Here is a 14,732-nt window from a genome sequence, read left to right as displayed (position 1 = left end):
GACGCTAACTAAGACGGCGGCGCTTTGGCAACAGCCAGTGAGTGCATCGCCGCGGTGATGCCGGCCCTCCAGCCAGTGATTCAGTAGAACACAATGGAGGAAACTGGTTTGAATTTGGACAGGATGTGGTTTCTTTGTGGACGTTGGAACGAGGCTACAAATAGGTTATTAACTTCAATATTCTCCCTGTCTGTCTCTGTGTGTCTGTCTTTGTGTTTATTTGTGTGTGTTTAAACATGTCAGCGTCTCCGCAGCGGTACCACTGGTGTGGTGGTTCTGATCCAGGGTCAGGAGCTGATCGTGTCCTGGCTGGGGGACTCACAGGCTGTCCTGGTCAGAAAAGGACACACAGTCCCACTGATGGACCCCCACAAACCAGACAGAGAGGTGAGCGTTATCCCATCACAGGCTCTGGACCGGAGTGGACAGCACGGGACAGGACCATCCCCCTGACATGGGTCAGTGTCTCAGGGGGACGAGTTAATCGCTGACTGTAGGTACCTCAAACCCCTTCAAAGATGAACATCAGCCAGGTTTCACTTTGTGGCCAAAAAAATTATTGCCACTTTCTTTGGAGTCAAACACCAGGGGGCGCTACAACTGAAGTGTCCATTTTTCAAGAACTCTGAGGTAAAAGTCTGAAATTTGGTGCACTTATTCTTAGCTCTGTTTGCCAACACCACATCATCAGCTGATTGGTGGCCTCACCAATATGGCTCCCAAATGCCCAATCAAATTTTGGCAACCAGTATTTCCAGTTTGAGTGACTGAGCTTCCTGGAACAGTGCTTCAAAACTTAAACCTGCATATGAAATGGATGCACCTCTAGGGGGCGCTATAATAACCACGTGTGTTTCTGTTTCTGTCTCAGCAGCCAAATGAAAAATATATGTATTTTTATGAATGGTGTTAAATCATTAATGGACGTCTTTCAGTCAGTACGTCCTTCAGTGCAACGGGAGTCAGGTGGACTCCAACCCGGAACCCAGCAACTCTCACTGCCCTGACATTTTCATACATGCAGACCACCATGAGGTGCTGCAGCTAAACACGACATGTTCCTCAGGGACAAGAGGTCAAATTCAGCACAGTATCTTTAAAAGAGCTTTTCTGGTGGAACAGTACTGCTTTGATGGTCAGTTTGAGACTTTCTCCAAATGGACTGGTCCAGAAAACTCTGTGGTCTGGTGGTTACAACACTGGACTAAAGGTCCTGACTGCAAATCCTGATGCAAGAACTTGGACATGTTCAAGGCATGAGTGCCAAAACCTGAGTCTGTCCTCACCTCAGCACCTCAAAGACATTATCTCAGCTCTTGGTGAAGGCCAAGACATTAAGGAGTCAACCAGCTGACCGAAATCCAAAACTCAGCATTCACCCTCACCCTGAAACTGTTTCTCCAAAGTCCAAACCCAAAATCTTCAGACTCCAGTTGCAGATATCCTGTGCTCAGTTTTCAGTCCAGAACCCCTGATATGAATCAGATGGAAAAAATTATATCGAACTGTAGCTCTCAATCACCAGACGTCCTCTCGGATTTTATGTTTCTCCAGTCAGCAAATCCCAAGTCTCGAATCTCCAGGATGAAATCTTCTTGTTTCTACATGATCCAAAAACCTCAGAATTGAGTCTTCTCAGAAATTTATAGGCCCTGGCTTCCTCAGTGGCTCAGTTGGTCATGCAAGAGGTTGAGGGTTCAGATCCCAGTGGTGCTCTGATCTTCCTCATTTGGAAACTCAAGAATCAACATTCCTACAGGAAGTCCTCAGCACGTTGGATCCCGAGGATCCACGTGTGGCTCTTGATGAGCTGAGGACTTCCTGTAGGAATGTTGATTCTTGAGTTTCCAATTGAGGAAGATTGGTTCAGGGTTCAGGTTCTTATTATGCCATTGTTACATGTTTGGACGGTCTCTGTCCTTTCTGGTCTTATACTGGGACCCAAGTACCACAGTGAATCCAAGTGGTCAGTGGCTGCTTGGACCCGATGCACGGCCCTTGTACCTGTGTGTTACTACAGACATGACGCGCTTTTGCTGCTCCTGCAGTCGTACATTAAAGGACACAGAGTCCTTAGACTGAATGTTTCCAGATGTTACAGGCCGCTCTGATCCTCCTCCCTCAGGCGTAACTGTCATGTGGCACTTTTCTACTTCACAAAAGTAGCACTACTCGACTCAACTGTACTTGTTTTTCTTTGCTTTTCTACTAGGGTTAGTACCTGGTACCGGGTGCTTTTTTGGTACCTGCTCAGGAGCGGTTCCAAGTGAGCCGAGCTGATACTAAAATGTGACGTCATCAGGCTGCTGGCCACTGATTGGTCAGAGAATGTTGTCACTGGATGAGTCATGAGCGCGTCGTCCGAGACGAAAATCAAAACCTGCCATTTTTAAATAGTCACAGCGGCGTTTCATTTCACGGCGAGTTTTTTTTTTTTTTACTCACACAAAACCCCACTGTGGTGTGTGACGGTGAGCTGCTAACGTTTCTGTGTTTGGTTGTGGAGGAGAGAATACAGAGAGGTGGATGAAGTGACCCGAAATGAGAAAATCTCCCAGTCTTTGGCCGCACCCGGCTCACCGGACATTACAGCAACTCAGAGAACAGCTGAAAAAGCGTAAAAGTGATTTCAGGACCACAATGACTGGAGTAGGTCGGACCATAAGGGCTGGAAATGGTTTGACCACAGGAACACTGTTTACGGATGCTGTTTTTGTAGCATGGCCCAAGCAGAGGGTCACCCCTTTGAGTTTGGTCTACTTGTGGTTTCTTCCTCAGAGGGAGTTTTTCCTTACCACTGTTGCTCTGGGGATTAGTAAGGTTAGACCTTACTGTGTGAAGCACCTTGAGGCAACTATGTTGTGATTTGGCGATATATAAATGAAAATAAATTGAAAAATATGGACACCGACCGGCGAGCAACGGGAGGCAGGATGACCTCGACTCGGCTTTGTTAGAAGCGACGGCTGGTAAGTGTTTTTGTGTCTGTAGTCTGCTTGAAAGCACCGTTTAACGTTACTTATCCCATTGGTGGGAAGTACACTTTAACAAACTAAGATTGAGTCTAAACTTTTGTTAAAGTAACATCGTTGTCTCATGTACGCAGACACAGTGAGCTACCTGACTGCTAACTAGCGAGCTCGCTAACTCCGTGCTCCACTTTAAAGTATTAACTTCTGACAGAAAAACACCTAAAGTCAGCAAGACAACAAACATGTACATCTGACTCATTTAGTGCCGTTACTGTGATGTGTGATTTTTTTTTTTTTTTTTTCGCCATTTTGTGTTTTTGTTGAAGAATCCAGTTCCATAAGTGAGGAGGGTTCGAACACCAGCTTCAACATCTGTATCAACGTCCAGCACCACACAGCAACGCGGAGGATTTCGCACGTCGGTACGGAGCCGCTCATGGCGCGCAACAAAAAAAACACCTCCGTGTTGGAGGTCTTACAGGACATGTTGGGGCATGTCCAGCTGTTACACAATTTCTCGGATACTCAGTCGACTGAAAGCCATCGAAAGTCGTCTGAATCTTCTGAATGGTTTCCAACACGGTGTTTTGTTGTTGTTTTTTTTTGCGCGCCATGAGCAGTTCCGTGCCAACGTGCGAAATCCTCCGCACGTCTTTCATTACAAAATCTCCTGTAACAGTGGAATGTGCCACAAAAGTGCTATGTCCAGCTCTCTTGTCATTTCTGTGGTAGTCACATGATGTCCCGGATCAACACAGCGTTCAGTTTAGAAATGATCTGGTCGTTCCAGCCTGTCGATGGCCACTCAGTGCGCCACGCACCCTCCACCGCTGTGGGCCGTCTTTAAAAAGGTTTTAACAGTCCTTAATCCGCGTGACGCCGACAGATTCTTCACCGAAATCCATCTGAATCTTTGGAATGGTTTCCAACTGGCTGTCTCTAACAGTTTCTGAAAAAAATTTCATGGAGCAAAGTGGCAGTTGCTCCGCCATTTCCCAGACAAAAGAAATCCGACGAGCGGGTTGGACCAGTGCTCACTCAAAGCCTGCCCACAGGCGAATGACGCAACCGACAGTCGTGAAAAAACTCACGCATGCACACAAAGGTTCAAGCTTGGCTGATGCAAACGCACATGATTCAAATCCATATAGTTTTTGAAAAAAATAAAAAGGTCCGTTACTTTTTGGACAGACCTCATATCTTGGCATGCTGGGCGACCTTGTGACCTGCGCCCCCAACCCAGACTACAGACACATGAAACTTTTGTATAGTTTGTGTTGCTTTTTTTTGTATTTGCTCTTTTTTGTTGCAGTAAACAATTTGACTCATGTGACTGTATCATAATTTGTCATTTCATGCTGAGTCAACAGTAAAAAAAACATTTTGTCATTGATGTTTTGGTGCAATGAAGGTTCATTTCTAAGTATTTTTAATTTGGGATTTGCTACTCCAGAAGACACTGCACACGGCACCTGGCTGAATCTTTACACAGATGCTGGAATAATCAGGTCTAAACTGAGATTTCACCAAATGGTATTTAACATAAACAAAAGGTTTAGTCACTTCAGTGACGGCACCATTACATCAAGGAATTTAACAACCAGTTTTACTGTCTGTTCAAAATTCCTTGATGTAATGGTGCCGTCACTGAAGTGACTAAACCTTTTAACAACAAGTTAGTTACTTTAAGTTTTAACAAGCAAGTTACTTTGGTATAAAAAGTATTGACATCTAACACATTTATTGCTCTCAGAAATGCGTCTTTATTCACAGACCAAGTCACTCACGTCAAAACAAAACGGAGCAAAGTCTGACTGAAGGCCTGACAGGTGCTGTAATTAATTTAAATTAACACTTTATTTTGACAGTCACAATTTTAATAGTTAATAGCGACAGCCTGCAGTTATTACTTATGAGCATGCTCTGTCTCTTTGTCTCTTTTCAGCTTGTATCTTCTCGTCTTCATATTGTTGTATGAATTCCCAAAGTCTTCTGTACTTCTCAAGCGTGTTTTGTCTCACTGCCAGCAACTTTCTCTTAAAAACTCACCGAGCAGTAAACAGACGGAGTCCACCATTGTTTATGTTTGTGTCGCGTATAAAATGACGTCACTGCAGTTTGCTCTGCTGACCCCGCCCACGTTGAAGAGGTACTATTTGTAGTAGAAAAGGACGCGCTTGGAACCAAACCGAGGAGTGCTGGTTCTGTGCAGTAAAAAAGTGCCAGTGGTGTCTTCATGTTCATGATACGGGCCGCAGATGTCAGGATGACCACGCCCAGCAGTAAAACCTTTGTTCTTTTGTCCTCCATGGTCCAGGATGAAAAGCAGAGGATTGAGGATCTTGGTGGCTGCATCACGTTCATGGGTTGTTGGCGTGTAAACGGCATGTATGCTGTATCCAGAGCGATCGGTGAGTCAGCCATAAAAATCTGAAAGTTTGGCTCTTTGGTTGATATTTGAACATTCATTTGGACGCAAGTCTGTGTTCTTAATCAACCGATATGTTACTATGAAACAATCTGTGCTTGGACTGCTGATGGCCGCACCTCCCCAAGGACCTTGTGTTTTTGTTTCTCTCTGTCTGTCTCTATGTGTCTGTCTGTCTGGCTCTATGTGTCTGTCTGTCTGTGTCTGTGCGTCTGTCTGTCTGGCTCTATGCGTCTGTCTGTCTGTGTCTGTGCGTCTGTCTGTCTGGCTCTATGCGTCTGTCTGTCTGTGTCTGTGCGTCTGTCTGTCTGTCTGGCTCTATGCGTCTGTCTGTCTGTGTCTGTGCGTCTGTCTGTCTGTCTGGCTCTGTGCGTCTGTCTGTCTGTGTCTGTGCGTCTGTCTGTCTGGCTCTGTGTGTCTGTCTGTCTGGCTCTATGCGTCTGTCTGTCTGTGTCTGTGCGTCTGTCTGTCTGTGTCTGTGCGTCTGTCTGTGTCTGTGCGTCTGTCTGTCTGTGTCTGTGCGTCTGTCTGGCTCTGTGCGTCTGTCTGTCTGTGTCTGTGCGTCTGTCTGTCTGGCTCTGTCTGTCTGGCTCTGTGCGTCTGTCTGTCTGTGTCTGTGCGTCTGTCTGTCTGGCTCTGTCTGTCTGGCTCTGTGCGTCTGTCTGTCTGTGTCTGTGCGTCTGTCTGTCTGGCTCTGTCTGTCTGGCTCTGTGCGTCTGTCTGTCTGGCTCTGTGCGTCTGTCTGTCTGTGTCTGTGCGTCTGTCTGTCTGGCTCTGTCTGTCTGGCTCTGTGCGTCTGTCTGTCTGGCTCTGTGCGTCTGTCTGTCTGTGTCTGTGCGTCTGTCTGTCTGGCTCTGTCTGTCTGGCTCTGTGCGTCTGTCTGTCTGGCTCTGTGTGTCTGTCTGTCTGTGTCTGTGCGTCTGTCTGGCTCTGTGCGTCTGTCTGTCTGTGTCTGTCTGGCTGGCTCTGTGTGTCTGTCTGTCTGGCTCTATGTGTCTGTCTGTCTGTGCGTCTGTCTGTCTGTGCGTCTGTCTGTCTGTCTGGCTCTATGTGGCTGTTTGTCTCTCTGTCTGGCTCTGTGTGTCTGTCTGTCTCTCTGTTTGGCTCTGTGTGTCTGTCTGTCTGGCTCTGTGTGTCTGTCTGGCTCTGTCTGGCTGTCTGTCTGGCTGTCTGTCTGGCTCTGTCTGGCTGTCTGTCTGGCTCTGTCTGGCTCTGTCTGGCTGTCTGTCTGGCTCTGTCTGGCTGTCTGTCTGGCTCTGTCTGGCTGTGTCTGTCTGGCTCTATGTGGCTGTTTGTCTCTCTGTTTGGCTCTGTGTGTCTGTCTGTCTGGCTCTATGTGGCTGTTTGTCTGTCTGGCTCTGTGTGTCTGTCTGGCTCTGTCTGGCTCTGTGTGTCTGTCTGGCTCTGTCTGGCTGTCTGTCTGGCTGTCTGTCTGGCTCTGTCTGGCTGTCTGTCTGGCTCTGTGTGTCTGTCTGTCTGGCTCTGTCTGGCTGTCTGTCTGGCTGTCTGTCTGGCTCTGTCTGGCTGTCTGTCTGGCTCTGTGTGTCTGTCTGTCTGGCTCTGTCTGGCTGTCTGTCTGTCTGGCTCTGTCTGTCTGGCTCTGTCTGGCTGTCTGTCTGTCTGACTGTCTGTCTGGCTCTGTGTCTGTGTGTCTGGCTGGCTGTATGTGTGTCTGTCTGTCTGTGTCTGTCTGTCTGGCTCTGTGTGTCTGTCTGCCTCTGTGTGTCTGGCTGGCTGTATGTGTCTGTCTGTCTGTCTGGCTCTGTGTGTCTGGCTCTGTGTATGTGTCTGTCTTTCTGGCTCTGTCTGTCTGTCTGTATGACCCTATGTGTCTGTCTGTCTGTATGGCCCTATGTGTCTGTCTGTCTGTATGGCCCTATGTGTCTGTCTGTCTGTATGGCCCTATGTGTATTTCTGTCTGTATGGCCCTATGTGTCTGTCTGTCTGGCTGGCTGTATGTGGCTGGCTGTCTGGCTCTGTGTGTCTGTCCCTTGTCTGTCTGGCTGTATGTGTCTGTCTGTCTGTATGGCCCTATGTGTCTGTCTGTCTGTATGGCCCTATGTGTATTTCTGTCTGTATGGCCCTATGTGTCTGTCTGTCTGTATGTGTCTGGATGTCTGGCTGTATGTGTCTGTCTGTCTGGCTGTATGTGTCTGTCTGTATGTGTCTGGCTGGCTGTATGTGTCTGTCTGTCTGACTCTGTCTGTCTGGCTGGCTGTATGTGTCTGTCTGACTCTGTCTGTCTGTATGTGTGGGTGTATGTGTCTGTCTGGCTCGCTGTGTCTGTCTGGCTGTCTGGCTGTATGTGTCTGTCTGTCTGACTCTGTGTGTCTGGCTGGCTGTATGTGTGTGTCTGGCTGTATGTGTCTGTCTGTCTGACTCTGTGTGTCTGGCTGGCTGTATGTGTCTGTCTGTCTGACTCTGTGTGTCTGGCTGGCTGTATGTGTCTGTCTGTCTGGCTGTATGTGTCTGTCTGGCTGGCTGTATGTGTCTGTCTGTCTGACTCTGTGTGTCTGGCTGGCTGGCTGTATGTGTCTGTCTGTCTGGCTCTGTGTGTCTGGCTGGCTGTATGTGTGTGTCTGGCTGGCTGTATGTGTCTGTCTGTCTGGCTGTATGTGTCTGGCTGGCTGTATGTGTCTGTCTGTCTGGCTGTATGTGTCTGGCTGGCTGTATGTGTCTGTCTGTCTGACTGTGTGTCTGGCTGGCTGTATGTGTCTGGCTGGCTGTATGTGTCTGTCTGGCTGGCTGTATGTGTCTGTCTGTCTGACTCTGTGTGTCTGTCTGGCTGTATGTGTGTGTCTGGCTGGCTGTATGTGTCTGTCTGGCTGGCTGTATGTGTCTGTCTGTCTGACTCTGTGTGTCTAGCTGGCTGTATGTGTCTGTCTGGCTGTATGTGTGTGTCTGTCTGTCTGACTCTGTGTGTCTGGCTGGCTGTATGTGTCTGTCTGTCTGACTCTGTGTGTCTAGCTGGCTGTATGTGTCTGTCTGGCTGTATGTGTGTGTCTGTCTGTCTGACTCTGTGTGTCTGGCTGGCTGTATGTGTGTGTCTGTCTGGCTGTATGTGTCTGTCTGTCTGACTCTGTGTGTCTGGCTGGCTGTATGTGTCTGTCTGGCTGTATGTGTGTGTCTGTCTGGCTGTATGTGTCTGTCTGTCTGACTCTGTGTGTCTGGCTGGCTGTATGTGTCTGTATGGCTGTATGTGTGTGTCTGTCTGGCTGTATGTGTCTGTCTGTCTGACTCTGTGTTTCTGTATGGCTGTATGTGTGTGTCTGTCTGGCTGTATGTGTCTGTCTGACTCTGTGTTTCTGTCTGGCTGTATGTGTCTGTCTGTCTGGCTGTATGTGTCTGTCTGGCTGTATGTGTCTGGCTGGCTGTATGTGTCTGGCTGTCTGACTCTGTGTGTCTGGCTGGCTGTATGTGTCTGTCTGGCTGTATGTGTCTGTCTGGCTGGCTGGCTGTATGTGTCTGTCTGGCTGTATGTGTCTGGCTGGCTGTATGTGTCTGTCTGGCTGTATGTGTCTGGCTGGCTGTATGTGTCTGGCTGTCTGACTCTGTGTGTCTGGCTGGCTGTATGTGTCTGGCTGGCTGTATGTGTCTGTCTGTCTGACTCTGTGTGTCTGGCTGGCTGTATGTGTCTGTCTGTCTGGCTGTATGTGTCTGTCTGGCTGTATGTGTCTGGCTGTCTGACTCTGTGTCTGGCTGGCTGTATGTGTCTGGCTGGCTGTATGTGTCTGGCTGTCTGACTCTGTGTCTGGCTGGCTGTATGTGTCTGGCTGGCTGTATGTGTCTGGCTGTCTGACTCTGTGTGTCTGGCTAGCTGTATGTGTCTGTCTGTCTGGCTGTATGTGTCTGTCTGGCTGGCTGTATGTGTCTGTCTGTCTGGCTGTATGTGTCTGGCTGGCTGGCTGTATGTGTCTGTCTGGCTGGCTGTATGTGTCTGTCTGGCTGGCTGTATGTGTGTGTCTGGCTGGCTGTATGTGTCTGGCTGGCTGTATGTGTCTGTCTGGCTGGCTGTATGTGTCTGTCTGTCTGACTCTGTGTGTCTGTCTGGCTGGCTGTATGTGTCTGTCTGTCTGGCTGTATGTGTCTGTCTGTCTGTCTGACTCTGTGTGTCTGTCTGTCTGGCTGTCTGTCTGGCTGGCTGGCTGTATGTGTCTGTCTGTCTGACTCTGTGTGTCTGTCTGGCTGGCTGTATGTGTCTGTCTGTCTGACTGTGTGTCTGGCTGGCTGGCTGTATGTGTCTGTGTTTCTCTCTCTTTTTCTGTGTCTGTGTTTCTCTCTGTGTCTGTTTGTCTTTTTCTGTGTGTTTCTCTGTGTCTGTTTCTCTGTCTTTTTCTGTCTGCGTGTCTCTCTGTGTCTGTTTTCTTTCTGTGTCTGTCTCTCTCTGTGTTTTCTTTCTGTCCATGTGTCTCTCCGTGTCTGTTTCTCTGTGTCTGTGTGTCTGTTTCTTTGTGTGTCTGTGTCTCTCTGTGTCTGTGTTTCTCTTTGTGTCTGTCTCTCTGTGTCTGTGTTTCTCTCTGTGTCTGTTTCTCTCTGAGTCTGTGTCTTTCTGTGTCTGTGTTTCTCTCTGTCTTTGTCTCTGTTTCTCTCTGTCTGTCTCTCTCTGGGTCTTTCTGTGTCTGTGTGTCTCTCTGGGTCTGTGTTTCTCTCTGTGTCTGTTTCTCTGTCTGTGTGTCTTTCTGTGTCTGTGTATGTCTCTGGGTCTGTCTGTCTGTGTGTCTTTCTGTGTCTGTGTATGTCTCTTTGTCTTTCTGTGTCTGTGTATGTCTCTGTTTCTTTGTCTCTCTCTGTGTCTTTCTGTGTCTGTGTATGTCTCTGTTTCTTTGTCTCTCTCTGTGTCTTTCTGTGTCTGTGTATGTCTCTGTTTCTTTGTCTCTGTCTGTGTGTCTTTCTGTGGCTGTGTATGTCTCTGTTTCTTTGTCTCTGTCTGTCTTTCTGTGTCTGTGTTTCTCTCTGTCTTTGTCTCTCTCTTTCTCTCTGTCTGTCTCTCGCTGGGTCTTTGTCTCTCTCTCTCTCTCTCTCTCTGTGTCTGTTTTTTTCTGTCTGTCTGTTGTGGACAACCACGTTTAAAGGATTTCTGTGTATTTCTCATCCTGTTCCTGGATGTCGTTCTCTGTATTTTTATTTGTCGCACCGTGAACGCTCTGTCTGCTTCTGATCACTTTTTTCTTTTGTTCTGCAGGTGACTTTGACCAGAAGCCCTATGTGTCTGGAGATGCTGATTGCTCCACCACTCAGCTCTGCGGGGATGAAGACTACGTACTGCTGGCCTGCGATGGTTTTTTTGATGCAGTCAATCCTTCTGAGGTCCCGCATCTGGTCCTGGAGGCGCTCCAGCAGCCTGGTGGCTCTGAGGGAGGAGCAGATGGTCCACTGGAGCTGAGTGCTGCTCATCACTTGGTTGCTCATGCCAAGGCTGCGGGTTCCACTGATAATATTACTGTAATGCTTGTGTTCCTGCGCCCACCCGAGGAGCTGCTGGCTGCAGACGTCAGCGCAGCTCAGCAGTGAGGGGACAACTGCTGTCCTCACAATGGTGCCAAACTACTGCCTGACTCATGGTCTTCACACAACCTTCTCTCTGACTGAACTCATATTACTTAAACCCTCTTTCTCACTGGGGCCAACGTAAAGTTGTGTATTGCGGCATACTGACTTCGCCGGGTTAAGCAGCTCTACACCCAGTTCATGCAGCTCTACGCCGAGTTTTTGCTCCCCTATGTAACAGTATGCTGAGGGCTACGCGAGGACAAGGTTGGGTAGGATTACTTTGAAAGAATACATGTGGATTACATGTATGTATGTACATACATTTGGATTACTTGTAATCTGATTACTTTTGGATTACATTTCAAAGTAATCCTACCCAACCTTGCGCGAGGAGGATGCAAAAAATTCAAACAGGTTTGATTTGTTAATTAAACATGTTTCATTTTTTCGGCATAGAGTGCTGGTCACAGACAGTACGCAGTTTTTAAGCAAGTCTACACAACACACTGCAACTGTTTGTAAATCTACACAGCGGTTACTGTACAACAAGCCTCCGCAATTCTACACACCAGGGCGACAAATCCTTTGTCAGTACAAACCTGGAGTGAAAGATTTTATTCATCCCACTGGGCTCTGGTGGCAGTGAAGCTTCAAAACCACAAAAGAAGAGGCTTCCACATTCAGAGGACATGTCCACGTCCACTCCTCATGGACAGATGGTCAGTGAGAGGACATGTCCACATTCACTTCTCATGGAGGGATCGCGCATGCGACTGCCAGATGCAGTTCAGCTTTGCTTTCGCCTCCTCCAGTTCTCTCAAGATTGCGGCAGGTTAACATCCATTAACTCCTGCTCACGGACCAATTTCCAGTGAGAGGACATTTCCACGTCCACTTCTCGTGCACGGATGGTGCGCGCCATTGCGCTGCAGTGCACAGCTTTCTTTCACCTTCTCCAGTTCTCTCAAGATTGTGGCAAGTTAAAGTCCAGTATCTCCTGCTCATGGACCGATCGCCAGTGAGAGGACATGTCCACCTTTCACTCCTCATGCACGGAATGTGCGCGCAGTTGCCAGCTGCAGAGCCACGCACTTTCACCTTCTTAAGTTCTCTCACAATTGTGGCACAACTCCTGGAAATAATGTATTCTGACTTTTTTCAATGTATCAAATCCATCTGCGTGTCAGTCTGTCTTGTCATAGAGCCAAACTTCTCCCTCTGCACGCAAGGTCCTCCCTGTGTGCAACAACACAGCAGCTTGTCTCCTGCTGTCCGTCTGAAAACATGAGTGCTGTGCATGTACCATTTTGAGAATGAAGTGCATTTCCACAATGTCAAAAAAAAAAAAAAGTGGACAGAAAAAGAGACAAAGAGAAAAATAGTGGCGACAGCTACATACGTGGCAGTAAGCAACCTAAAGACTCGGAATGCAACCACACGCAATCATATAACAGTCTACACAAAGATATCACCAAAGCAATTACTAGTGTACTCCATACGCATCACAACGCAACTGTACACAAGCCTGGTGTGAAAGGGGCTTCAAGTTCACAGGTGGAGATGGACTCTCACCCAGTCCTGACTCATGTTCTTCAGCCACTTCCTGCTTCCACAGAACCTTCTCTCAGACTGAACTCATGTTACTTAAATTCCACCAGTAAAGATGGACTCTCACCCTCATGTACAAAGACACATTGACTTTCTACTAAAAGTTGGTGTTCACCAAAACCCTGAATCTGGCATAAGCACAAATAATATTCAGATATATCAAAGTGTGAGTCGGCATGAATCCACACACGTTTGGTTTGTACATCACACTGAATGTGGAATTTAACACACGCACAAAACTCTTCCCTGGCCACGCCTCTGCCTGAATATGCATCCATCCATCCATCCATTTTCTTCCGCTTTATCCGGAGTCGGGTCGCTAACATTAACCGCTAACCGCTAACTTTCAGGATTGTCTCTGGTACACTCTCAGCTACTGACAAGCCGGTTTTGAGTTTAAGCACCGCCAAGACTATCACAAACCCAAAATGAGCCTCTGCTCATCACTGATTGGTTGATTTATTATACGTAAAAGCCACCACACGTTACTGTAACGTGTGGTAGTTTTTACAAATAAATGTGTATTTGTAAAATGTCGGTTTTTTTTTTCATTTGTTAAAAAAAGAAATAAAAGGCATTTGCAAAACTGTTTAATAGTGTGATTCAGCTCAACAGCCATTTGATATTTGGGTGGGCGTTATTCACACTGCCATCCAGTAGATGGCAATGGTCTATGCATTTTGACCCATCAGTCAATGATGGACGAATGCTACCGAAAACATAATTCATATTTCGTTTTGCTGCTGTTCTGGGCGGTTTTTTATCGTTTGCTTCGTTTTTGTAATGTTAGCGTTTAATTTGACTTTGTTCAACCAGCTGAATGTTTTCACACAGTACAAAAGCCGGTTTTTGAGTGCTTTTGTGCAGCTCCTCCACGGCGGTGCTGGTGTGTGGTGTGGGGATTCTGCCGCTGCATGTGATGTGGCAAATGCTGCCGCGGTCATGCTGTGGTGCTGGCCACCCAGGAAGAATTTGTCCGCCTCTCCGCTAGCGCACGGCGGCCCATGATTGTGGTGTGGTTCCAGCACTGTGCACACATGAGGAGAGAGTTGCTGCACAAAAAGTCTGGCCAGAGCTGCAGCATTCTGTCCAGGAATTCTGAAGGGCTTACTGTTCTCTAGCCTGTGCAGACAGAAGAGCCTGCTGGCCCTTTCAGCGTCTGACAGGTCAAAACTTTTGAGTAAGTGCGTATTTTTTCACAGCAGGGGGCGTTGCAGCAGCGCAATCTGCTTCATTTCCATGGAGATGACGGGCGACACAATGTAATAATAATTTGTCATCTGCTCTGATCTTTCAGACCAAACTGCACATCGGTTTGTGAAAACCAGGTGGCAGCTTACAGGAGCTTTCGTGTGTTGTTTTTTTTTTTTTTGGTTTTTTTGTAAAAATTAGACATCTTCTGGATGTTGAGCAAGCGCTTAAGTTTTTTGTTTGTTTTTTTTAACTGGAGCAAGATGGAGCGTGCATCGTGTCATCAGAGTCTGAACCAGACAGGATTCTGATGATGGAGATGATCCCTCTTTTGTTCTGGACGAGGAACCGAAGCAGGTGGATCCACCGACGTGCAAAGAGAGAGGTCAGATCACGCGCAGCTGAGCTCCATCCCAGCGCCGAGTCCTAGAACACAGAGATGCAGACACAATCTGCTCCAGCAGTTGTTCCAGGCGTGTTTCGTTTAAAGTGTCAAGATCGATAGCTTCAGTTTCATTTTGTTCCTCTTTTGTCCCTTTTGCGTTCTTAACTCACAGGTTATTTGGTGATAGGAAAAGTCAAAATCACAAATCATCTACCTTTTCTCGACGATTTGTGATTCTACTTTTCCCTTCGTTCAGGAATTGTTGTGTGCCGTGTAACCGGGCCTTGACTCACTCACTCACACATCTTCAACCACTTACTCCAATTAAGGGTCACGGGAGGCTGGAGCCTATACCAGCAGTCATAGGGCGTGAGGTGGGTTCACTCTGGACAGGACGCCAGTCTGTCACAGGGACACATACAAACAAACACATTCACACCTATGAACAATTTAATGTTTCCAGTCCACCAAACCTGCGTGTCTTTGGATGTGGGAGGAAGCCGGAGCACCCGGAGGAAACCCACACAGACAGGGGGAGAAGGTGCAAACTCCACACAGAAAGGACACAGGTGGGAATCGAACCCATGACCTTCTTGCTAACCACTAAGCCAATGTGCTACCCATACTTCTGATATGTTCCGACGAATGCAATATTGGT

At 47.7% G+C, this 14,732-nt stretch overlaps 1 protein-coding gene across 2 annotated transcripts in view; it reads left to right on the top strand.

Annotated features, from left to right (window-relative positions):
* The window catches only part of ppm1f (protein phosphatase, Mg2+/Mn2+ dependent, 1F), a 151,564-nt gene extending 137,088 nt beyond the window's left edge, over positions 1-14,476 (top strand). Inside the window, exons 6-9 of one of the 2 annotated variants that reach the window (XM_034169650.1) lie at positions 244-387; positions 5,290-5,383; positions 10,583-10,951; positions 12,469-14,476. In XM_034169650.1, the coding sequence (XP_034025541.1) occupies positions 244-387; positions 5,290-5,383; positions 10,583-10,911 (567 nt within the window). In that variant the 3' untranslated portion in view covers positions 10,912-10,951; positions 12,469-14,476. Of the gene's footprint in view, positions 1-243; positions 388-5,289; positions 5,384-10,582; positions 12,265-12,468 lie in introns of those variants that run through there. The other variant, XM_034169649.1, reaches the window with a different exon arrangement.
* Positions 14,477-14,732: the final 256 nt, after the last annotated feature.

Source organism: Thalassophryne amazonica, chromosome 5, assembly GCF_902500255.1.
Source record: "Thalassophryne amazonica chromosome 5, fThaAma1.1, whole genome shotgun sequence".
Lineage (NCBI taxonomy): Eukaryota > Metazoa > Chordata > Actinopteri > Batrachoidiformes > Batrachoididae > Thalassophryne > Thalassophryne amazonica.
This window is presented reverse-complemented; position numbering and strand designations above follow the sequence as displayed.